Below are 26,313 nucleotides of genomic sequence, written 5' to 3'. Positions count from 1 at the left end.
CGTTGCTCAACAAGTCACAACAACAGTTGCTCCAGAAGCCACAACAACACCACTCACTCCAGAGGCCACAACAACTACTGTTGCTCCAGAGGCCACAACAACTGCTGTTGTTTCCAGAGGCCACAACAACAACAGTTGCTCCAGAGGCCACAACAACAACAGTTGCTCTAGAGACCACAACAACAACAGTTACTCCAGAAGCCCAACAACAACAGTTGCTCCAGAGGCCACAACAACTGCCATTGCTTCACAAATCACAACAACAACAGTTGCTCCAGAAGTTACAACAACACCACTCGTTCCAGAGGCCACGACAACTGCTGTTGCTCCAGAGGCCACAACAACTGCTGTTGCTCCAGAGGCCACAACAACAACAGTCGCTCCAGAAGACACAACAACAACAGTTGCTCCCGAAGTTACAACAACAACAGTCGCTCCAAAGACCACAACAACAACAGCTGTTGCTCCAGAAGCCACAACAATACCAGTCGCTCCAGAGTCCACAACAACTACCGTTGCTTCACAAGTCACAACAACAACAGTTGCCACACAAGTAACAACAACTACTGTTGATACAGAAGCCACAACAACAGGAGCTCCAGAAGCCACAACAACAGGTGGCCCAGAAGCCACAACAACTACTGCTTCTCCAGAAACCACAACAACAAGTACTCCAGAAGCCTCAACAACTACTGATTCTCCAGAAAACACAACAACAAGTGCTCCAGAAGCCACAACAACTACTGCTTCTCCAGAAACCACAACAACAGGAACTCCAGATGCCACAACAACTACTGCTTCTCCAGAAGCCACAACAACTTCTCCCTCTCCGGAAACCACAACAACATCAGTAGCCACAGAAGCCACATCAACAACTATTACTCCACAAGTAACAACAACTGCTGTTGATACAGAAGCCACAACAACAGGTGGTCCAGAAACCACAACAACAGGTGCTCCAGAAGCCATAACAACTACTGCTTCTCCAGAAACCACAACAACAGGTGCTCCAGAAGCCACAACGACTACTGCTTCTACAGAAACCACAACAACATCAGTAGCTCCAGAAGCCACAACTACTACTGGATCTCCAGAAACCACAACAAAGTCAGTGGCTACAGAAAGCACAACAACAACTGTTGCTCCACAAGTCACAGCAACTACTGTTGCCACAGAAACGACAACAGGTGCTCCAGAAGCCACAACAACTACTGCTTCTCCAGAAACCACAACAACATCAGTAGCTACAGAATCCACAACGACTACTGTTTCTCCAGAGATGACAACAACATCAGTAACTACAGAAGCCACAACAACTTCTGCTTCTCCTGAGACGACAACAACATCAGTAGCTACAGAAAGCACAACTACTGCTTCTACAGAAGCCACAACAACATCAGTAGCTACAACAACTACTCCTTCTCCAGAAACCACAACAACATCAGTAACTACAGAAACCACAACGACTACAGCTTCTCCTGAAACCACAACAACATCAGTAGCTACAGAAGCCACAACAACTACTGTTTCTCCACAAATCACAACAACATCAGTAGCCACAGAAGCCACAACAACTACTGCTTCTCCAGAAACCACAACAACATCAGTAGCCACAGAAGCCACAACAACAACTGTTACTCCACAGGTCACAACAACTACTGCTTCTACAGAAACCACATCAACATCAGTAACTACAGAAACCACAACGACTACAGCTTCTCCTGAAACCACAACAACATCAGTAGCTACAGAAGCCACAACGACTACCGCTTCTCCAGAGACAACAACAACATCAGTAGCTACAGAAACCACAACAACAGGTGCTCCAGAAGCCACAACAACTACTGCTTCTCCAGAAACCACAACAACATCAGTAGCTACAGAAACCACAACAACTGTTGCTCCACAACTTACAACAACTGACGCTCCAGAAGCCACAACAACTTCTGCTTCTCCTGAAATCACAACATCAGTTGCTACAGACGCCACAACAACTACTGCTTCTCCACAAATCACAACAACATCAGTAGCTACAGAAGCCACAACAACTACTCCTTCTCCAGAAACCACAACAACATCAGTAACTACAGAAACCACAACGACTACAGCTTCTCCTGAAACCACAACAACATCAGTAGCTACAGAAGCCACAACAACTACTGTTTCTCCACAAATCACAACAACATCAGTAGCTACAGAAGCCACAACGACTATAGCTTCACCAGAGACGACAACTACATCAGTAGCTACAGAAGCCACAACAACAGCTGTTACTCCACAAGTCACAACAACTTCTGTTGCTACAGAAACCACAACAACACAAGTAGCTACAGAAGCCACAACGACTACCGCTTCTCTAGAAACCACAACAACATCAGTAGCCACAGAAGCCACAACGACTACAGCTTCTCCAGGAACCACAACAACATCAGTAGCTACAACAACTACTGCTTCTACAGAAACCACAACAACATCAGTTGCTACAGAAGCCACAATAACAACTGTTGCTCCACAAGTTACAACAACTGACGCTCCAGAAGCCACAACAACTTCTGCTTCTCCTGAAATCACAACATCAGTTGCTACAGACGCCACAACAACTACTGCTTCTCCAGAAACCACAACAACATCAGTAGCTACAGAAGCCACAACGACTACTCTTGCTCCACAAGTTACAACAACTGTCGCTCCAGAAGCCACAACAACTTCTGCTTCTCCTGAAATCACAACAACATCAGTTGCTACAGACGCCACAACAACTACTGCTTCTCCAGAAACCACAACAACATCAGTTGCTACAGAAGCCACAACAACTTCTGCTTCTCCTGAAATCACAACAACATCAGTTGCTACAGACGCCACAACAACTACTGCTTCTCCAGAAACCACAACAACATCAGTAGCTACAGAAACCACAACTACTGCTTCTACAGAAGCCACAACAACATCAGTAGCAACAACAACTACTGCTTCTACAGAAACCACAACAACATCAATAGCTACAGAAGCCACAACAACTACTGTTTCTTCACAAATCACAACAACATCAGTAGCTACAGAAGCCACAACAACTACTCCTTCTCCAGAAACCACAACAACATCAGTAACTTCAGAAACCACAACGACTACAGCTTCTCCTGAAACCACAACAACATCAGTAGCTACAGAAGCCACAACAACTACTGTTGCTACAGAAACCACAACAACAGGTGCTCCAGTAGTCACAACGACTACTGCTTCTCCAGAGACGACAACAACATCAGTACCTACAGAAGCCACAACAACCACCGCTTCTCCTGAGACGACAACAACATCAGTAGCTACAGAAAGCACAACTACTGCTTCTACAGAAGCCACAACAACATCAGTCGCTACAACAACTACTGCTTCTACAGAAACCACAACAACATCAGTAGCTACAGAAGCCACAACAACTACTCTTTCTCCAGAAACCACAACAACAGGTGCTCCAGAAGCCACAACAACTACTGCTTCTCCAGAAACCACAACAACATCAGTAGCTACAGAAGACACAACAACAGCTGTTACTCCACAAGTCACAACAACTTCTATTGCTACAGAAACCACAACAAAACCAGTAGCTCCAGAACCTACAACAACTACAGCTTCTCCTGAAACCACAACAACAGCTGTAGCTCCAGAAGCCACAACGACTACCACTTCTCCAGAGACGACAACAACATCAGTAGCTACAGAAGCCACAACAACAGCTGTTACTCCACAAGTCACAACAACTTCTGTTGCTACAGAAACCACAACAACACAAGTAGCTACAGAAGCCACAACCACTACCACTTCTCCAGAAACCACAACAACATCAGTAGCCACAGAAGCCACAACGACTACAGCTTCTCCAGGAACCACAACAACATCAGAAGCTACAACAACTACTGCTTCTCCAGAGACGACAACAACATCAGTCGCTACAGATGCCACAACAACAGCTGTTGCTCCACAAGTCACAACAACTACTGCTTCTCCAGGAACCACAACAACATCAGTAGCTACAGAAGACACAACGACTACTGCTTCTCCAGAGACGACAACAACATCAGTAGCTACAGAAGCCACAACAACAGCTGTTGCTCCACATGTCACAACAACTACTGTTGATACAGAAACGACAACAACAGGTGCTGTAGAAGCCACAACAACTACTGCTTCTCCTGAAACCACAATAACATCAGTAGCTACAGAAGCCACAACAACTACAGCTTCTCCTGAAACCACAACAACATCAGTAGCTACAGAAACCACAACAACAGCTGTTGCTCCACAAGTCACAACAACTACTGTTGGTACAGAAACCACAACAACACCAGTAGCTACAGAAATCGCAACTACTACTACTTCTCCAGAGAGGACAACAACATCAGTAGCTACAGAAGCCACAACAACAGCTGTTGCTCCACATGTCACAACAACTACTGTTGATACAGAAACGACAACAACAGGTGCTGTAGAAGCCACAACAACTACTGCTTCTCCTGAAACCACAATAACATCAGTAGCTACAGAAGCCACAACAACTACAGCTTCTCCAGAAACCACAACAACATCAGTAGCTACAGAAGCCACAACAACAGCTGTTGCTCCACAAGTCACAACAACTACTGTTGCTACAGAAACCACAACATCAGTTGCTACAGAAGCCACAACATCAACTGTTGCTCCACAAGCCACAACATCAACTGTTGCTCCACAGGTCACAACAACTACTGTTGCTACAGAAACCACAACAACAGGTGCTGCTGAAGTCACAACAACTACTGCCTCTCCAGAAACCACAACAACATCAGTAGCTACAGAAGCCACAACAACAGCTGTTGCTCCACAGGTCACAACAACTACTGATGCTACAGAAATCACAACAACAGGTGCTCCAGAAGCCACAACAAACTACTGCTTCTCCACAAACCCCCCAACAACTTCAGTATCTACAGAAGCCACAACGACTACAGCTTCTCCAGAAACCACAACAACATCAGTAGCTACAGAAGCCACAACAACAGCTGTTGCTCCACAGGTCACAACAACTACTGATGCTACAGACACCACAACAACAGGTGCTCCAGAAGCCACAACCACTACTGCTTCTCCACAAACCACAGCAACATCAGTAGCTACAGAAGCCACAACAACTACAGCTTCTCCTGAAACCACAATAACATCAGTAGTTACAGAAGCCACAACAACTACAGCTTCTCCTGAAACCACAACAACATCAGTAGCTACAGAAACCACAACAACAGCTGTTGCTCCACAAGTCACAACAACTACTGTTGCTACAGAAACCACAACAACACCAGTAGCTACAGAAATTGCAACTACTACTACTTCTCCAGAGATGACAACAACAACAGTAGTTACAGAAGCTACAACAACTGTTGCTCCACAGGACACAACAACTACTGCAGCTTCTTCAGAAACCACAACAACATCAGTAGCTACAGAAGCCACAACGACTACCGCTTCTCCAGAGATGACAACAACATCAGTAGCTACAGAAGCCACAACAACAGCTGTTGCTCCACAAGTCACAACACCTACTGCTTCTCCAGAAACCACAACAACTTCAGTAGCTACAGAAGCCACAACAACTACAGCTTCTCCAGAAACCACAACAACATCAGTAGCTACAGAAGCCACAACAACAGCTGTTGCTCCACAAATCACAACAACTACTGTTGCTACAGAAACCTCAACATCAGTTGCTACAGAAGCCACAACATCAACTGTTGCTCCACAGGTCACAACAACTACTGTTGCTACAGAAACCACAACAACAGGTGCTGCTGAAGTCACAACAACTACTGCCTCTCCAGAAACCACAACAACATCAGTCGCTACAGAAGCCACAACGACTACAGCTTCTCCAGAAACCACAACAACATCAGTAGCTACAGAACCCACAACAACAGCTGTTGCTCCACAGGTCACAACAACTACTGATGCTACAGAAATCACAACAACAGGTGCTCCAGAAGCCACAACAACTACTGCTTCTCCACAAACCACAACAACATCAGTAGCTACAGAAGCCACAACGACTACAGCTTCTCCAGAAACCACAACAACATCAGTAGCTACAGAAGCCACAACAACAGCTGTTGCTCCACAGGTCACAACAACTACTGATGCTACAGACACCACAACAACAGGTGCTCCAGAAGCCACAACAACTACTGCTTCTCCACAAACCACAACAACATCAGTAGCTACAGAAGCCACAACGATTTACAGCTTCTCCAGAAAACCACAACAACATCAGTAGCTACAGAACCCACAAAAAACAGCTGTTGCTCCACAGGTCACAACAACTACTGATGCTACAGACACCACAACAACAGGTGCTCCAGAAGCCACAACCACTACTGCTTCTCCACAAACCACAACAACATCAGTAGCTACAGAAGCCACAACTACAGTAGTTGCTCCACAAGTCACAACAACTACTGTTGCTACAGAAACCACAACATCAGTAGCTATAGAAGCCACAACGACTACTGCTTCTCCAGAGACGACAACAACATCAGTAGCTACAGAAGCCACAACAACTTCTACTTCTCCAGAAACCACAACAACATCAGTTGCTACAGAAGCCACAACAACTACTGCTTCTCCAGAAACCACAACAACATCAGTTTCTACAGAAGCCACAACAACAGCTGTTGCTCCACAAGTCACAACAACAACAGTTGCTCCAGAAGCCACAACAACTACTGCTTCTCCACAAACCACAACAACATCAGTAGCTACAGAAGCCACAACAACAGCAGCTCCTGAAGCAACAACTACAGCAGTTCCAGGTACTCCCTCAACATCACCCACAGGTCACAGCTTATTCAAGAAAAACACCAGTTTTCTCATGATGCTTCTTTTCGCTTCCAGATCCCTGTGCTTCAAACCCTTGTGGCAAAGGAAGCACATGTGAGGCTCGAGCCAATAAGGGCTTTGTATGTTTGTGTCTGGCTGGTGATAACTACAACAACAAAACACATCGTTGTGACCTGGTAAGATATGAGGAGCATGTATGTTTGAGTGTAGGAAGCCCATTCGTATTACTTGGTGTTGATAAGGGAAGTTATTTCAATTACCAATGTTAATTAGCACTTTGCTTTAAGTCTCAGCTTTTGAAAAATAGTTTTTTTGTTTCTTACTTAATTCCTGAAGCTCCTAATGGCAGGTTTTAAGCTAGCTACACATTTGACAGTTTCCAATGTAAATTCTGAGTTTCAAATACTTCAATAAATGTATGTAACGTACATGTTGAAGTCACAGAATTACACAGTAGACATGATACAATCTCTTCCAAAAAAAGAAGGAATAAAAATTTATAAGCTTTTAAGTGAGAATCTGTCTTACTGTGGTATTTTCTTGTTTTAGCCAAAGTTTTTCCCGGACACATAAACCTGCCTGACATAGTATATGAAAACAGCATGTCAGACAAGGCATCACCAGCGTTCAAAAGGACTGCAGACCTTATTACCCAAGAGGTGAAAAATACATTTTCTCTCTCTGTCTTTTAATTATACTAAACTGTTTGGTATCAGACCATATGTCTGTGTTGTCAAGATGACGTAAGCAAAAACACATTTCTTTTTTCCCAAAAACACAGCTGGACAAGAGTCTGGGATCTGATCCTACTTATGTTCGATCTATAGTGCTGGAACTGTGGGTAAGTTGGAGTATAGAAATTAACCATCCATCTATCTTGAACCAGTTCACTTAAATCCTCCTCCCACTTAACATTACCATTATTAAGAGTGATTTCTGTCCCCTACAGGCCAGCTGACAACAATCAATTTAGGATGTTGGTTGGATCAATGCATCTGTAGAGATCATCTACAACCAGAATCTGACATCACAGCATCAGATGTTGTAGCGGAGGTGGAGAAGGCCACTGAATGCACCGACTGTCCACTAAAAGGAGGAACTTTTGCTGGTGAGTTAATTACCTGGATCTAATCCAATTATTAACTACTTCAATGGAAAAAAGACTGATTTGTTCTCAGGCAGAGATGTTCTTTAATCTATCTGCAACTCTGACATTAATTTATCCAAGGCTTAATTGATTTGGTCTGTAAGATCAATGTTAATGTTTCACTAGTTTTGATAAGTTCTTCAGATTGGGTATTCACTGCAAGACTTTTATCCGGTTATTGTCACATCTGCGTTGGCACATGTTCTCCCACAACGCACAAATTCACAGAGTCAGTCAGTAACATCATCTCAGTGATAGACTGCTATGACACTGTACATCCAGACCCACTTCATTTCATGGCATCCTGATTAGTCAGTTGTTTGGAACGATTCTCATCACCCCCTCCCTCCATTCCATCCTCCCCTTCACTGTAAAATTATAGAGGAAAACCTGTGTAAGTGGAACCCATGTGATGCAGCCACCGCAAGATGCTCTTCAACAGATGGGAATTTCAACTGCACCTGTAAGGACGAGTATGTTCCGACTGACTTCAGCATCAGAATCTGTCGTGGTGAGAACATTTAGTTTCAGATTTTTGAATGTCTGCAGTGTGTTAATATTTCTTTGACCAAACAACCAAAATGACTTTTAAAATTTCTATTCTTGCAGCTTGTCCCTCTGGACAAAAAGCAGTGAACTCTGAGTGTATCGAGTAAGTGCATCCATCCATCCATCCATCTATCCATCCATCCATCCATCCATCCATTTATCTGAATGATAAAGACATTTCATTTTCTCTGTCTTTCAGTTGTCCATTTGGTTATTCTGGTTTTAACTGCAATGAATGTGAGTATGCAGCACATAATTAACCACTAATGAAAGAAACAGCACAATTACTCACCTGTATATATGATCTCACTTGTACATTGGTTTTCATCTGTAAATATTATCCATATACTATAAAACGACCTGTACCATACCACTTATATACAACACTATAGGCAATATGAACTTCATCATTATAAAACAAGGCATTACAGTTTCTCTCAGTCGCTTTGGTACATTTCTCGAATCATCCTCACCATTTGCAAAACACTAAGTGTATTTCTCAATACAATTTGTACAATTAGCAAAATGCTATGGATTACATGCAAAAGCAAAGTCTCTTGCTCAAAATCCTTAGTTCATCTCTCATGAGTAAATATCTGTCAGTGAACATGTCGTGCCATCATGATGACACGTCCTTGTGTCATTGTGTACGAGTCAGACAGTCAAACCGCTTCGTCATGTTGTCAATATAACAGTGTACTCTGTAGTTTTGATGTAAACTATGGCTCAAGTTTGACAATTATTGTAAGTTACACCTCAGTGTATGTGGGAGATTGATTGCAAGAGACTAGACAAGATTCACATTTATGCTTTTACAGTTTGCACTGTAATTTGTTGACAGATCATGACATTGCTGGAATGTGAACATAGGACAATCTTGTTCCTGAAAACTGTACATGCCGTGTTGTAGGAATTACAGTGCAGTCTTCCTACTCCTCCTGACATTCCTGTTTGTTGGGCACTTGCTTCCAGTTCCATTATATGCTATATCCAGAAGACACAGAATGAGTCTCATGAACAGTTGTCCCGTCATCAGCCTCGGCCCATGATTGGGAACATGGTCTACAAGTGTCGCTGTTATCGAATTAGGAAAGAGCATAAGTCCTTGACCTCTTCTGTCTCACCCCCCCATAATCATTTGTATGGATGTACCAAAGAGTGACGTGAAGATTGAACAGGTAGTTTTGAGAACTTCAATTCTGTGTACCAAAGCAACTGAGAAAAGCTGTAAACCCCACATTAGGCCACGTTACTGTGTGCTGTGATATTAACGTCTTCTACATTGTTGTTTGTTAGCATGGCAGCTTAGCCTGGTGATTGTCGGCTCTGTGCTCGGTGCCCTGCTGCTAATGTCCCTTGCTCTTCTACCGTTAGTCACTCACAAGTAAGTTTTTCCCCTATACACCCACTTTCTAACCTTCCTCACTGTTTCTGTCAATCCTTTGCCATGTTTCTGTTTCACTAATACACACCCTTAACTAGCAAGGGATGTTAACTACTGTATTTTCCTATAATGTTGTTAGGCTGTCAAAGAAAAAGTTGAAGACATACTCTACTGGATTCTTCGGAAAGCCCTACGCCAACAACTCTGCTTCCAAGGCAACACTGATTAATGTCAACTCAGTCAACAGCCAGGGATCAGTCTTTGATAAGGGGTCAGCCAATGGCTTGGCAGCTTATACCAAGGATGGGGTTATTAGACTTCCACGGGCAAAGGTCAACAACTCCTGGAAGAGCAGCACCAGCCTGGAGACAGCTGCCAGCAACAGTCAGCAAAATCTGTTCCCTGTAGGGAGGAACTTGGTGGGTATTCCCTCTGTCTGTGTGTAAAGAAAATGTGTTTGTGAAGGTTCTCGGTCGTCCAGGTCATGGTTTGTTCAAATTGCACTAAAGAAAGGCCGCTGGATTTTTCAATGAAGTCATAATTGTCCCACAATGGGGAAATGTTTGACCCATCCATTTGTTCATACAGTAGTGTGTAGTGGGTGTGTAGTGTATATTGGGCTGTAGTGTCAGGTGGGTTGCGCCTGATATCTTAATCAAGTTTCAAGTAATGAATCAACATTTCAAACATTTCAAAATGTTGACACAGACGTTTAAGCCTGACTTGACTTATGTGTGAATCATTTGGAAGTTTGTGGCTGCTATAATATCAGCTGACCACTAGATGTCACTGGTAGGGTCTGTCTTTGAGGCTTCAGAGATTTTTCTGGTACAATCAGGAAGAAGCCCCAGAAGCTTCACAAGGCTTCATCCACCCATCTCTAGTTTTTAGCGACAGCAATTTGAGGTATTTTGATTTTAGCACCAACAACAATTATCTCCTGATTCAACTGAAGGAAACTGTAGTTCATCCAAATTCACCTGCTCTAAACAGTGACACCTATAGTCATCTGGGGACAGTGCTAGATATATCTGTGTGTCATCTGCATAGCTGTGATATTGAACATTGGAATTCTGCAGAAGTTTACCTAAAGTGTAACACCCACAGATGTTCTTATTTAAACGCCAGTTCCTCACCAGTTCTTTAGAACTGAAGACTTGAATGAAGCGTCTTCAAGAAACTCCAGTCCAGTTGCCTTTCCATAGCATTTTAAATAAAAGGAAAGTAATACTTAATGAAGCTCTGTCTTGCAATTAACTGTTTTTTCTACTGCAGTGGCTGAACAACGACCATGGTGGCAGTAACACATCCACCCAGGCAGAGTCCCAGAACAACCCCAATGATCAGAGCGGGGGCTACAACAACCCTTACTACACGCGAGACAATGAAAATTAACTTCTCAAAGACTCAAAGTGATCTTGTCTTTTGCTGACCACCTTCAATGAAATTTGGAATGTGATTTCCATTTCGCGCCATCTTGATAATGTCCACTAATTTTGCACTAAAACTTGAATCTTGTTAATTTACAAATAATTTTTTTTTGTATGAAAATTTGTTCTTCAGGTAAATTTAACAATATCTTAATCCGCCAAATGGGGCTTGTCACAACCACTGATGTGGTTTTGTATAACTTATTATATTATTGTATATTTTTGTATGTTAAATTATTAATTAAATTGATGAGTGAAATACATATTTAAATTTTCCATACATATCATATAGTATTTCATTTAGAAAAAAAAAGTTAACGGGCCTACATTAAAAGATTTTCTTTCATAGAGAAAAACAATAGTTAAATCATCTTGTTAGTTTTTGTGTTTTAAATATATTTGACTTCCTCAGGCGGAATACATGATTTTTGATTTAATAAATATGAATATTCATCCATCTATATTAATAAAGACATGTATCTGTATCCGTTTCTCTTGTTGTTAATGACTACTTCTGTGTTAATCTGTGCAATCTCAATGGCTGATGAGTTAGAAATGGATCAGCTTGACGCTTTAACAAAGAGTCCACAGAGTATAAATTTGTATTGTTTTCTATTTATTCTAGTATGTCTGTAGTCTATCATTTGTGTGGGTTGTTGTTTTCTCCTTTATGAAATACTATATTTTGATGTTATAACAGATTCCCAAGAACCTAGAACTTCTGTCCATAAGCATTATGAACAGAACTGGTGACGAAGGGCAGCCCTGGCAGCGTCCAACCCTTACCAGGAACAAGTCCGACTTACAGCCAGCGACACGGACCAAACTGTCGCTCCTTTGGTAGAGGGACTGAATGGCCCTTAGCAAGGGGCCATCCACCCCAGTTGTGCAAACCCCCATTTCCCATCAGAGGTGGTCTGGGGGAGGGAACCAGTGTGTCTGAATTTAACCCTCCAATTACCCTAGGGGTCAATTTGACCCAATTCAGTGTTCATCATTCAAAAAATAACAGTTGACTTTTTTTTTTTTTTTTGCTTTGTATTTCATGAGTTTTCCTAATTTGATGGGGACAACTGGTTAAGCATAAAATTATCCTGATGATAATTTTTCAATGTGCTGTACACACATTGCACGCATTGATGTTCCTCTTTTTTCGCTGTGTAAAGCTTGTCTGTCTGTGTGTGTGATCTAACATCCCCACATTTGCAGGTGCTGAGCTGATACTTTTGAGTTGATACATAAGAGGCAGGAGGGAAAAACAATTATTCCCACAGAAGTCTGCCATAGGGTACATAGTGATAGAGTGAAAACAATAATCCAGCCCTTAATAGCCGGGACTCATCAATTCTTCTCGATGTGATCCAGCATGGGCTGGCAGCAGGTGACAACACACTTGCATGTGGGCATTCCCTAAATATGAGTGAGACCATTACCGGGGCCCAGAGTCAGGTCAGAAGCCCCAGCCCCCGCGAACCCCCACCCCAGTGTGGGGCGCCCAACCAGGTACGGGCCATCCGAGCAGGGGGGCCAAGGTGCCAGCCCCATGCCCTTGGCACACCCAGGCCACAGAGACCACAGGAAGAGGGAACCCCCACCCGCGAGGGAGAGACCCCAGCCCCCCATCGAAGGGAGAGGGGAAGCACCGAGCTACCACCCGAACCAGTCAACACCAGATCAACCAAGTTCTCAAGGGAGCCGCCACAGACCCGTCGCCACGCAGCACCGGGAGACAAAGCCCGGCCAAGAGGACACCAGAGAACCTAGGTAGGTACCCCTACCAACCGCCGTGGGGCCACAGACCACCAGCCCAAGATGCCCCTGCCAGTGGAAGACCAGGCCCTCCGAGCCGTGCCACGGGATAATGAAAAGTGATAGTGTCCCTATTACTGTGCTTCTTCAGTCCCTGATGATGAAGCAAAACCCTACACTGTGACCCTGTGACCCTGGATGTGGTGTGGTGCATTAAGACAGGGGGCAACCAGGAGGGTCGGGTGGGTCAGAGGACTGCAGCACACTACTGTCCTGCAGCCTGCCCTGACCCTGATCGATCCAGGGTGGACCCCCAAGGTGAGGTGCATTAAAAACTTGTGATGGGTGTATGTGGTGTACGTAGCTATGGGTGTAATAAGTGACATAGTGTATGGGGGAGTGTGAGGTGAGTGCAATTTAGGAGGCAGGCAAGTGAGGGCCAAGTCCCTGGCAGCAGGGCCGAGGCACAACAGCAGCCCACGGGACCCACAGACAGGGCGAGGGCCCCCGGGACTCAGGAAGTCCCCCGACCAGACCCTGCCCCCAGCCCAGCATAGCAACCAGGATGCGACAGACCCCCAGGAAACCCCAAAGAACCAACATTGACCAGCCGAGCAATGGCATCGCCTACACCCCCCGGGGTGGCAGGGGTGACCCCAAGGCGGACGGAGACCCCACCCACCGCAGCCCCCCCCCAGACGTGGGTTTGAATGGAATCATGGAAAATAAGTAATTAATTTGTGGCAAAATTTTCATTTTAACTGTTGCTTTGCGTCCCATCAGGGAGATGGGAAGATTGGTCCAGCGCTTCAGGTCAACACAGATTTTACCCAGGAGTGGATCAAAATTCAGTTGCACTAACTCTGACAATTTAGGTGAGATGTTTATGCCCAGGTATTTGATATTTCCTATGGAAAAGCGAAGATGGGGTTTATGGTCTGCAGGATCCCATGCTTTGTCCGTTATTGGTAATATTGTTGATTTGGACCAGTTGATTGAGTAGTCAGAGAGGGCTGAGAATTTTGAGATACAATTATAAGCTTCCTGTGATGATCTCTGAGGTTGTTGCAAGGAAAGTAAAACATCGTCAGCATATAAATTGATCTTATGTTCAGAGATGGGTGAGTGAATACCCTGGATACTGGAGTTCTGACATATTGCTGATGCGAGCAGTTCAATGAATATAGCAAACAGCAAGGGAGACAGTGGGCATCCTTGTCCGGTTCCCCTCTGTAAGGTGAAGCTTTGTGATGTGATACCATTAGTGGTGACTGTGGCCTTAGGTGAATTATACAGTGCAGAAACCCAGTGGATAAATCACTCTCCAAAGCCGAAATTTTGAAGGGTGGCAAAGAGGAAAGCCCAGTTAACTTTATCAAAGGCTTTCTCAGCATCTAGTGATAAAACAATGGCTTCTGTGTTTCTAGGCTGAGACATTCTGATCAGGTTAAGGAGCCTTCTAACATTATTTGTAGATTGTCGGCCTTTGATTAAACCTGTTTGGTCATTAAGACCCACTAGAACTACCACTAGAACTTTGATAAGTCTCCTGATGTGGGCACATGGAAAATGACTTTACTTGTGAACTCTTGCCAAAATTAGGAAGCCAATGGAGAGTTAAAACTTTAAAACTACACATGCCTCCCCTCTAAAATTATCATCTCAAGTCCAATATTTTCAATTGATGAGCTTGAATAATGACTTTGTGTGTTCAACATGGCTGACTCACATTGAAGTCGAGCCGAGCCAATAAAATCCCAGGTTGACTCTTTCACATTGAGCGATGTGAAAGGGGCTTCGGAAATTCTGTCTACCACAGAGAGGACAGTGGTGTTACCTTCAGAGGTAGCCAGACCTGTGATGAAGTCCCATGTGCTTACAAGTCACACCAGTATATTACAAAAAAGTCTATAAAAAACATGCAAAGCAAATTCAATTACAATTTTACATATGACAAGACAAGACTTTATTGATCCCCACTGGGGAAATTCGAATCTCACAACAGCACAAGTCAATAAAAATCAATGACCAGAAAGACATTAAATAGGATAAACACAACAGTCAACAGAAAATACAGTACACAAAGTGACAACAGTAACACATAGGGACAACAGCGTGTATAAAGTGGCTATGTAAGTATGCTACATATGGGCTCAGTGAGGTCAGAGCTGTGTGCTGTTGTATAGTCTGATGGCAGTGGGCACAAAGTAGCATCTGAAGCGTTCAGTTCTGCTTCGGGGTGGGATGATCCACTGGGTGAATGAACTGCCCATCAGCCACAGTTCGTCGCGCAGAGGTTGTCGGAGGTGTAGAGGGTGAAGAATTATGGGGCCAGTACAGTTCCTTGGGGCACCCGTGTTTCTTGTCAGGACCTCAGATGTGCAGCCATCCACCATACTGCGGCCGTCCTGTGAGGTAGTCCAGAATTCTGGCAGCAATGTCAGGGTGAAGTTGCATGTCCAGTTGCTTGTGGGTTGGATGCTGTTGAACGCACTTGTGACGGAGCGTCTTTAAACGCAGCGTCATTCCCCGACCAGCGCTCTCTCTCGCACCGCCGGAGAGTGTCGGTGTCGGGACGCGCTCCGCGCATTCATTGTGCATGCTGGACCATGTTGTGGTTCTGTGGTCCTGTTTACCCACAAACTGTTAGTTTATTGCCTGGACTCTGTTCTTCCTGCTGTAGGTCCGAGGGTAGAGATGTTACGCTCGACGCAGACGCTCGACACAGCGTCGAGCTTTCAAATTAAAACCATCGTACGTAGTGAATTTGGTGCGGGGTTTTCAATCTCACAATGTATATAAATATCCACATTTCCTCAAAATGTCGTAGGTTTTTGAGAGGACAGTTTTGCATACGTCATCCATTTACAACGAGGGAGAGTGAGGTTTCAGGTAAGAGTAGTATAACATTAGATTAACTTGCATACTTACATTAGCACATATTGACCGACTACCTACATACATACTAAGCACACATACAGAGAAACAAGCATTTCATACAACTATTGTCACCACAGTCCCTAGTTGCAAAAGTATTTCAGTTTTGCTATTTTGTATTTATTTTTTTTCCCCTATCACTCACCCAAAAGCATATATATAAAACTTATGGAGACACAACCACACAAGCATAACATTATTTAATTGAAAGAATATAAATCAAGCATTTCAAAATGCACATACTGTAGATCATTTATTGTGGCCTCACTGTTTTACGACCCTTTGTGCCGTTTCCTGTGAATGCCATGCATACTTTTATCCAGCAGATGTCGCTACACTTAATTGTATCAAATGGTTCGAAACACTGAACCACTTCAACACAGTTGCTTCAGACTGATTAAGTGTTTCACAACGCTTTGGTTTCTCTATCACTATCTGAGGGTGCACACTTGGCGCCTACGCATCACACACACACGCTCATGCTCACCTGCTGCCGTCACGTGTATTTGCCTCTGGGTCTCGGACCAAACCGAGGCACTTCCTGGCGACGCTGTGAATAACACTTCGTGGCTTCCTTCTGATGGTCATGCGATCATGGACTACACCATTGTGTTTTATTCGTATATTTTATTGATTTGTTGTGTTTTGGGGGAATAAAGGAATCACAATATGGAAGTATTTTTGTGCCATGTTGCTGATGTTAGAATGTATTGTTAAAGTGTGGATTTTTGCCCACAGTTGGTTGAGTTGTGTTAATACCCCTGTAATTTGTTATTGGTTTGCCCGGGGGAGGGGCTAAGGGGTATTTAGAGGGAGCTTTGCTCACTTGGTAGAGTGTTCTGGCCTAGTGGCTATGTGGGCTGCTAGTTGCTGGTGTAAGCGCATCCTGAAGCTCGTCCTGTTGCTAACTGCTATTGGGTTTTTGGTTTCTCTGTTATCTGCCCAACCTGTAAATATTTTTGCCGAACCGTTTCTTTTTTTGATTTTGATTTTAAAGGTGCCGTCTCTGATTCTGCCTCCTGATAATAACAACGACATCAGACTATACTGAGACAGTATCAATGCGAACCAATACATAATTACGAGACACCAAAAGAAAACTTACTCAAAGAGCCACAAAGATGAGCCAACAAAGAAAAGGTCAGCAGCACAAACACCGCGCCAGCCCAGAGAAACAAACGTGTGTAAGGGCATATAATATGTAGAGGGTAGTAGCACTTATTGAACTTGGTAACATTCACAGTTTGTTTGTAGTAAACTTTATTTTATTTTTATTTTTTTTAAAAAAAAAAAAAAAAGCTTAGAAGTGGATTCGAAAATAAGTGTAAAATGGGCAAGAATGACTTTACTAAAATGGGAAACTAGGGAAATTCTGAAGCTATTGGTGTAATGTAAGTTGGGATGAACCTTACAAAAAAATAAATAAAAGGTAGTTGGAAAAATCCCAGTGGTGCAAAAGAATGAGCAATTTGCTCCCAAAGTCACGAAGACTCGGCGGGTGGCACAAAAGATGAGATCACCAAATGAGATCACCAAGCTCACAAGGTCACAAGCCTCAACAACAGTGACAATGACAATTTCTAATGGTGTAATTGAAGGGGTGGTATATGCTCCAAATGTAGGAGATGGACAGAAGGTGTGACCTAAGAAGTCCCAAAAGTATAAAAGCTGAGAACAAATGCATTTACACTTCAGAGTAGGATTGTGGTGTACTATGTGTGCACTGTAGTGTTGCTCTCCTTTGTTCCTGGCAATAAGGATCACTCTGAAGCTCTGAATGCAGACACCTGACAATTTCTTCGAGACTCCAAAGAAAAGACTCCACCAGGCTGAATTGAACAACTGCCAGGGGCTTTCTTTGACAAAGGTCTCCTATTTGACACAACATGAGGAAGATGATGCAAATTTGTTTGACTGGGCTCGTGTAACCACACATGCAGGAAATATGTCAGAAAGCATCTGTGCTGCGTTAGACGTGGTGTTTAAACCAGGGTGATCCAGGACATCCAGGACCAGCAGAACCTCACCCCCAGCTAGGTCATTGTCGAGGATGAAATCCACACATTTGATGGGCACGGCCGGGAGTACAGCAACCTGGAAACACCCATTGACCAGGGGAGTTTGGACATGGACATTATGCAAAGGTGCAGATACAAAAACCATTCTAACACCATAAACAATAGCACCTGAGTGACAGGATGAGGTGGATGATAAGGTTAGGATGCCCTCTCAAACATTACAACGGACTGGTAGAACTTTTAGATAGTTTTAGATACTTTTAGTATCATAACTGACTGTTGATCTTTTGGATCTCCTGTTAGAGGAAAAAAAAGAACCTTTAATGTTTAATAGTGACACACTCTTCAGCAGGCCCCTGCCTTTTGGTTGTTGTATGCTAGGTGCATTTTGTTGCTTACACTTAAGAGAAAGGCAGTCAGGGATCACATGGCCCTTCTAGTGACAACAGAAGCAGTCACAAGCTTCAAAAAGTGGTGACAGTAGTCCCTTAACCTTGTCAAAAGGAGGGCATCCCAGATCAGTTCTCACTGAGTTCTCCTGTTTGATGGGGTGCTTACCCCCATTTTTGCGAGTTAGCACAAATTCGTCAGCCAACACAGCTGCTTTGGACAATGAAGTCAGCTTCTGCTCATTCAAGAACATCACCATGTTTTTCTGATGACTCTGCAGTTGTGGGGTGTATAAGTGGTGGACGGGACGAGGAGGAGTATAAAGGACTGGTGGACAGATTTGTGCGATGGGCTGGAAGGAATCAACCACTGCTTAACGTGGACAAGGCCAAAGAGATGGTGACTGACTTCAGAAGGAAGTGAACAGATCCTCAGCCCCTCAGCATCCTTGGTAGGGATATGGATGTGGTGGAGGAGTGCAAATACCTGGGAGTGACCATCAACAGCAGACTGAACTGGAAGACCAACAATACAGCTGTGTACAAGAAGGCCTGCAGAGACTCTACTTCCTGAGGAAGCTGAGATCCTTCAACGTGTGCAGTAAGATGCTGGAGATCTTCTACCAGTTTGTTGTGGCCAGAATCCTTTTCTCTGCTGTGGTCTGCGGGGGAACAGCAACACACTGAATAAACTGATCAGGAAGGCTCTGGCTCTGTCATTAACTCCACACAGGAAACTTTTGAGGTGGTGGTGGAGAGGAGGACACTTAACAAACTATTAACAGTCATGGATAATCCTGACCACCCTGTCCACCAGACGATAGACAGACAGCGGAGCTCTTTCTCCAAAAGACTCAGGAGATTCCCTCCATAAACACTTTTGTAGTGTATCTGTGTGTGAATATACGTTTATACTGTTTCTGCTAGGTGGGGCATAGCTGAGATGACCCTGGCCTGCGGTGTTGTGGACTGGTGAACTGCTGCGAGTGCTTCTCGTTTTCGATTTGAAGCAAAGGACGGGCACTGCACAGGTCAGCCAGCTCGGCTGATGTACGTCACGTAACCAGTCAATGAACGTTACATAGTTAATTCACTTTTCATTTATTCATTGCATGATGAAGCTTCTACCTGACTAGTGCGATGTAGGACTCTACCACTTGAGCTGCATGAGGACAACTCATGCTCACAATTTGCTCAGGCACAATTGTGTTATCACTTGTATGTTGTCAGGTGCTGTGGTCTCCTCTTTCACTTGCTACTCTGTTTTTGTTGTGACAGTATTGATTATGATATTTCTGCATTGCATTATGGCATGACCCCACCAGAATTTCCAAACTAAAATTGACACTTTATCCTAAGTATTAATCTGTTTTGGAGTTTTATTGTGTTGAGTTGCATTTTTCATAACCCTGAACTACAGTTATGAGTTTTTATCTTAAGGTCATGTTGGTCATTCTGTTTTATGTCCACTGACAGGCACGACAGTGAAGTTGCAAAAGACTTCAGTTGACCGTAAGTTGGTTATGCAACTCTGATTAAGATCAGCTAATTATATTATTATACAATTCCATGGATGGTGACCAGGTGAGACCAGGTGATTGTCTGAAAGCAGTAAAACTGAAACACTCATATTTCCAATTGTCCAGTTCACAGTTGTAGTTCACTTCATTTTTCAGCTCTTTATAACTTTATATTTTATTCTTTTGCACCCTGCTTATGTCCTCCTGTGACCTGTTGTTCCATCTCTAGTTGTCATTAACACTTCAAACAAAGTGAATATAGATTTTCTTTTTGTTAGTGATTGCATTGGACTCAATAGGCACGGATTTCTGCGTAGTGGTGTGAGGACACATCTGTGGTTGAGTTGGTTCGCCTGCGAGTAGATGACACTTGAAAAAAGTAGGGATATATTTTGTGGAATTGTAATAAATCCATAAAACCAAGCTGCCAAGCCATGTAATCTCTGTTCCATCTTTTCATTGTTCACCTCTTCGGTCACTTATAAATCGTGTGGCGTGCGTGAGAAAAGTTGCTGAGCAATCAAAACAGAGCATGCGCAGTTAGAACGGAGCCTGACTTCATTCCGATTCACCATTTACATGACTTTAGATCAGCCAAATAAAATTACATTCAGTCTTTTTATTCCGATTGAGGTATTTATATGGAGCATTTTCATTCGGTTTGGGTTTATAAACTGATCGTAATTGGAATATATGGTTCCATGTAAACCCAGCTGTTTGCTATGCGATCTGGGGTACCTGGTCTGGTCTAGGTGGGGGCTACATGTCCAAGTAACATCCACATGAATGAATTCCAGGTCCAAAAGTTTCCCAGCAGAACACTGAATTGTCACAAGATGGTCAAAGTTATTCAATTTTCCTGTCAGTGGTCATAATGTTGTGGTCGATTGGTGCATGATCATTTCATTTGTTTTGTGTTGAATAACTATATATTTTGTGCACAAATTATGAGTAATAAACATGGTAAATATTGTGAAACTATCCTGCCCAGGCATAGTTATAAAATGACTTGTATGATTTACAGTAAGCCATAACTCCGGATATGATTTTTTGTTATTCAAACACAGACGCACGTCCAAATGGCTTTAAGGTCATCAGAGGATGTTTAGTGCTGTGCCCTCTGATGACTGGTCAGGATATAAATACGTAATGGCTAATGATTAAACCTACCAGTCATAGACACCTGAACTCTTGAATCCTTCAAGGTTGTTCAGCACTGAAGCTTCATCCACTCATAGCTCTCAGTGTCTGATTTTATTTTACTGAAGTTTTGTGCTTCCCATTAATAAAAATGGCCCAAAACTTCAGATTCTGCTCTGTCTTTTGGATAGCTCTTGCAATTTTTATTGGTAAGTCTCCTGATTTTATTAAATCCTACACATGCAAAGTTTTTAATTATGGTGATAATAGGAGCAGACAATCAAAAACGTCCTCATCATGTAAACTGAGATTATTCCAGTTGGCATTGGCTTTTAACATTGTTAACTCTACTATTATCTACTATTACGGAGTCAATTTGACCCCATTCAATCTTTAATGTCTCTAAAGATATGATTTGTTTTGCTTCATGAAATAATGTTTCTCATCTGTGGTTTAACTGTCAGAGAGGGGTGAATGAAGGTGTATGTTTACGGAGGGGAGACAGTCCATTCATCACCTGAGAAAAGACGCTTTTCTGTTTCTTGAAAGTGCTACAGCTGATGTTTGCATAACATCTCCCTGAGGGCAGTAGGGAAAAGATGTGGTGGGAGGGATGATATAAGTCTTTATCAATGGACATGGCTTTATGGATACAGCTCCGCTTGTATAATTCCAACAAGCAGGGAAGTGGAGTACAGATGAATTTTTCTGTCTGTCTTCAGCTGTTTTTTTCCCTTTTTGCTTCAACCATCAAACCATGAGGTGAAACTGTAGGTGATGATGCTTTGAACAGTACATTTGTAGAAGGTGATGAGGCCAGTGTTTTCCATACTTCAGCTGCAGAGCTGTAGTAGGTGGATGTCCTGCGCTGTTAGGAGTGGATGTGACTGTGCAATGTGACTTTTCCTAATTTATGGAAACACTGACACAGACTGTGGCCCCAACAGAATACATGATGATTCTTGATAAGAGCTGTGATAAGAATTTTTTATACCAAATGTTATATCCTATTAAAGATATCTCTTCAATCATTTTATCCAAATATTTGAATGAATATGTGGGGTGGGGGCTTGTTTTATTCAAAGAGCTATTTAGATAGTCAACAATCAAACATAAAGTACCTGACACATAAACTTTCAACTATGATCATTTTTTTGGAGGTTTAAATTGCTGGGATCGTTGGGGTCAGCTGGAACCCCACTGATAAAAAGTCTTAGAAAAATTGAAAGTAATGAGGGTTAAATGAGCACAACACTGGTGTTTAAAAGAGCTAGCAGATAGCAGATAAAAAAGAAGCTTGTAGTCATTTCTCATCCAGATTGATTTGAATTTAATTTTAATAATAACTTATTCCTGTCAAACCATAATTTCATTTTGTTCATTACATTAGTAACATCTTTAAGAAGCTCTTTTAAATTGTGTCCAGAAAAAAGATATTCGTGTCATCAGCAAACAGCACCAGCTCCAAACACTACAAAATAATTAACTTAGGGCCCAACACTGACCCCTGGGGGACTCCACAGACAATGTTCAAGCATGCTGAACAAACATTACCCATCTTCACAAACTGCTGTCTGTTCTTTAAATACTTATTATACAATTCAACACAATGTCTCTGATACCATATCTTTCTATTTTTTATTATTATTAATAGACCATGATTGATTGTATCAAAAGCTTTCTTTATACCAATACATTTTCCAACAGCATACTGTCTTTTCTCAAGAGCATGTGTAATCTCTTCAACAAACTTAGCAAGGCATAGCAAGGGCAACAATTTGGAATGTCTTGAATAAGAAAGAAACTACTGCTGTACTGAGCAACAGATGTCGAATAGGTTGGCCAAGGAAAGCGACAGTAGTTGATAGAAACATTGTGAGAGCTGTAAAGAAAACTCCAAAACATCAGTAAGTGACATCACGAAGAACCTGAAGAGGAAACTGAAGGGAGAAATACCCCGAAACAAACAAGAAACTAAAAGAAGCTGCGGTAAAAGCCTGGAATAGTATCACAAATGAAGAATGCAACAGTCTGGTGATGTCGATGGGTCACAGGCTTGAAGCAGTCATTGCAAGCAAGGGTTATGCCACCAAATATCAAATGTTATTTACTTTAAGGTTATTTGTTCCATTACTCCACTGCTCACCTAAAAATGCTGTGGTGTAATACAAACGGTGATATAGTTGTTTAACACATCTGTATGTATATACGAGGAAATAAAAGCTGACATTCTGAACGTTCAATCTCATCTTTTGATCGTAAAACCCAAATGTCTTTACTGAACAACAAAAACAAGGGAAGTTGCCTTGCTGTTCTAATACTTTTGGAGGGGACTGTAGATTTAGATATTCCTTGATGTTATTGAAGTTGGCAGAGAAATTTCTGGCACTGAAGAGCTTATCCTTTTGTGTAATATTACGGTTGAATTGTTCTGTTAATGGCAATTGCTATTAACACTACAGAAGAAAATATTATCTGAGTCTATATTGCATTCAATATCCTGTGAATTCATAGATCAATCGGTCCCTTTTTAAATGTAATTTCTTAACTCATCATCCAGCCAGGATGCTTTCCTTGACCCTAGACAGCTTTCTTTTTAATTGCAGCATGTTGATCACATACAATTAATAGACACACTGTCTCCTAGCTAAGCCAATTCATTCGTTACATCATACATAGATGTAAAATAAAATAAAATGAAAATAAATGAAACACATGAAAGAACCGTTGGTCAACTTCTTTTCTTCATGTCTAGGCAAGGACTGGGGACAGTCTATAAACCCATAAAATCATTTCACTTTATCACTTTAAGTTGCCGTTACGTCATCTGAGGTTTGACTCTTTCATTACAGCTTATCATTTATTATTACACTAGGTTACAGTAGTGTGAAAAGGTTTTAGGAAGGTGTGGAAAAAATGCTGTAAAATAAGAATACCAACCAAAATTATGATACATCCCCAAAATTATGATAAAATACATTTTAATTGTATATATATACACACACACAATTAAAATGTATTATAATTTTGTGTTTCTCAACAACAGCAGCTCCAGAAGGGTCAACAGGAGTGGACCCAGAAGCCTCACAAATACCACCAATGAACCCAGAAGCCTCACAAATACCACCAATGAACCCAGAAGCCACACAAATACCACCAGGTAACACAGAAGAAACAGAAACACCACCAGTGAAGCCAGAAGAAACAGAAACATCACTAGTGAACCCAGAAGACACAGAAACACCACCAGTGAACCCAGAAGACACAGAAACACCACCAGTGAATCCAGAAGACACAGAAACACCACCAGTGAACCCAGAAGACACAGAAAAACCACCAGTGAACCCAGAAGACACAGAAATACCCCCAGTGAACCCAGAAGACACAGAAATACCCCCAGTGAACCCAGAAGAAACAGAAATACCACCAGTGAACCCAGAAGACACAGAAACACCACCAGTGAACCCAGAAGACACAGAAACACCACCAGTGAACCCAGAAGAAACAGAAACACCACCAGTGAACCCAGAAGACACAGAAACACCACCAGTGAACCCAGAAGAAACAGAAATACCACCAGTGAACCCAGAAACCACAGAAATACCACCAGTGGACCCAGAAGCCACAACAACAACAACAGATGCCCCAGTAGTGACAACAGTGGCCCCAGTAACAACAACAACCACAGCAGCCCAAGAAGTGACAAACACAATGACAGTGGACCCTGAAGCGACAACTGGTGCCCCAGTAGCGACAACAACCACATTGGCCCCAGGAGCGACAACAACAACAACAGAGGACCCAGAAGCCACAACAACAGTAGTCCCAGAAGTAGCGACAACAGCAACAGCAGTGGCCCCAGAAGTGACAATAACAGCAGTAACTCAACAAACAACAACAACAACAGTGGACCCTGAAGGGACAACAACCACAAAGATCCCAGGAGCAACAACAACTACAGTGACCCCAGAAGCAGCGACAACAGCAACAGTGACTCAAGAAGCAACAAAAACCACAACAGCCACAGAAGTGATGACCACAATGACAGTGGACCCTGAAGCAACAACAAAAACAACAGTGACTCAAAAAGCGACAACAACAACAGTGGCCCCAGAAGCCTCAACAACTACAGTGGTCCCAGTAGCAACAACAACAATAGTGACTCAAGAAACAACAACAACCGCAGCAACCACAGAAAAGACAACCACAACGACAGTGGACCCTGAAGCGACAACAGTTTCCCCCTTAACGACAACAACATCAACTACAACAGCCCCAGTAGCAACAACAACAACAGTACAAACAGTAGCGACAACAATCACAGTGGCCCCAGGAATGACAGCAACAACAGTGGCCACAGAAGCAGCGACAACAGCAACAGCAGTGGCCCCAGTAGCCACAACAACAACAGTAGGAACAGAAACAACAACGACCACAGTTGCCGCTGAACTGACATCAACAACAATTGCCCCAGAAGCCACAAAAACAACATTAACCCCAGAAGCCACAACAACAACAGTCACCCCAGAAGCCACAACAACTACAGTGACCCCAGTATCGACAACAACAATAGTGACTCCAGAAGTGACATCAACAACAGTTGCCTCAGCAGTGACAACATCCACTGCGACCACAGACGGAACACCCACAACAACAGTGACCCCCGAAGCAACAACAGCAGAAACCCCAGTAGCAACAACAACAACAGATGCCCCAGTAGCAACAACAGTGGCCCCAGTAACGACAACAACCACAGTGACTCCAGAAGCGACAACAACAACAGTTATTCCAGAAGTGACAACAACAGCAATGGCCCCGGAATCGACAACAACAAAAGTGATTCCAGAGGCAACACCAACAACAGTTGCCCCATTAGGGACAACCTCACCAATAACTGCAGAAGTGACAACAACCACAATGGTCCCAGAAGCGGCAACAACAACAGTTGCTCCTGACTTGATAACCACAACAACAGTGCCCACAGAAGCAATAACAACAACAAAAGAAACAGAAATAGCAACAACAGCAACAGCAGTGGCACCAGTAGCGACAACAACAACAGTGGCAACAGAAGGCACAATAACAACAGTTGCCCAAGGAGCAACAGCAACAACAGTTGCCCCAGGAGCGACAACAATAACAGTGGCCCCAGAAGCCCAATCGGATAACCAACAATAGTGGGCCACCCAAAG

General features: G+C 43.0%; 2 protein-coding genes and 1 long non-coding RNA gene across 3 annotated transcripts; all 3 read left to right on the top strand.

Moving 5' to 3' along the window:
- The first annotated feature begins 213 nt into the window (after positions 1–213).
- Positions 214–4,163, top strand: LOC125022790 (mucin-5AC-like). Its single transcript, XM_047609716.1, has 2 exons — positions 214–2,803; positions 4,140–4,163. The coding sequence occupies exons 1-2, from the start codon at positions 1,280–1,282 to the stop codon at positions 4,161–4,163; spliced, it is 1,548 nt and encodes a 515-aa protein (XP_047465672.1). The 5' UTR covers positions 214–1,279.
- Positions 4,164–6,677: 2,514 nt separating this feature from the next.
- Positions 6,678–7,699, top strand: LOC125022369. The gene is made up of 4 exons (XR_007114433.1): positions 6,678–6,830; positions 6,913–7,034; positions 7,408–7,517; positions 7,640–7,699. It is a non-coding gene; the product is annotated as an uncharacterized LOC125022369 (long non-coding RNA).
- Positions 7,700–21,195: 13,496 nt separating this feature from the next.
- Positions 21,196–26,299, top strand: LOC125022788 (mucin-2-like). The gene is made up of 2 exons (XM_047609715.1): positions 21,196–21,330; positions 24,168–26,299. The coding sequence occupies exons 1-2, from the start codon at positions 21,273–21,275 to the stop codon at positions 26,297–26,299; spliced, it is 2,190 nt and encodes a 729-aa protein (XP_047465671.1). The 5' UTR covers positions 21,196–21,272.
- The last annotated feature ends 14 nt before the right edge of the window (positions 26,300–26,313 follow it).

The sequence above is a fragment of the Mugil cephalus genome, chromosome 16 (assembly GCF_022458985.1).
Source record: "Mugil cephalus isolate CIBA_MC_2020 chromosome 16, CIBA_Mcephalus_1.1, whole genome shotgun sequence".
Lineage (NCBI taxonomy): Eukaryota > Metazoa > Chordata > Actinopteri > Mugiliformes > Mugilidae > Mugil > Mugil cephalus.
The sequence above is the reverse complement of the archived record's forward strand: the minus strand, read 5'-3'. Positions and strand labels throughout refer to the sequence as shown.

Coding starts and splice junctions, on each gene's coding strand:
- LOC125022790 (XM_047609716.1), top strand. CDS start 1,280: ATGACAACAACATCAGTAACTACAGAAGCCACAACAACTTCTGCTTCT. Junction 2,804..4,139: donor CAACATCAGTTGCTACAGAA/GCCACAACAACT, acceptor CTGTTGATACAG/AAACGACAACAACAGGTGCT.
- LOC125022788 (XM_047609715.1), top strand. CDS start 21,273: ATGGCCCAAAACTTCAGATTCTGCTCTGTCTTTTGGATAGCTCTTGCA. Junction 21,331..24,167: donor AGCTCTTGCAATTTTTATTG/GTAAGTCTCCTG, acceptor TCTCAACAACAG/CAGCTCCAGAAGGGTCAACA.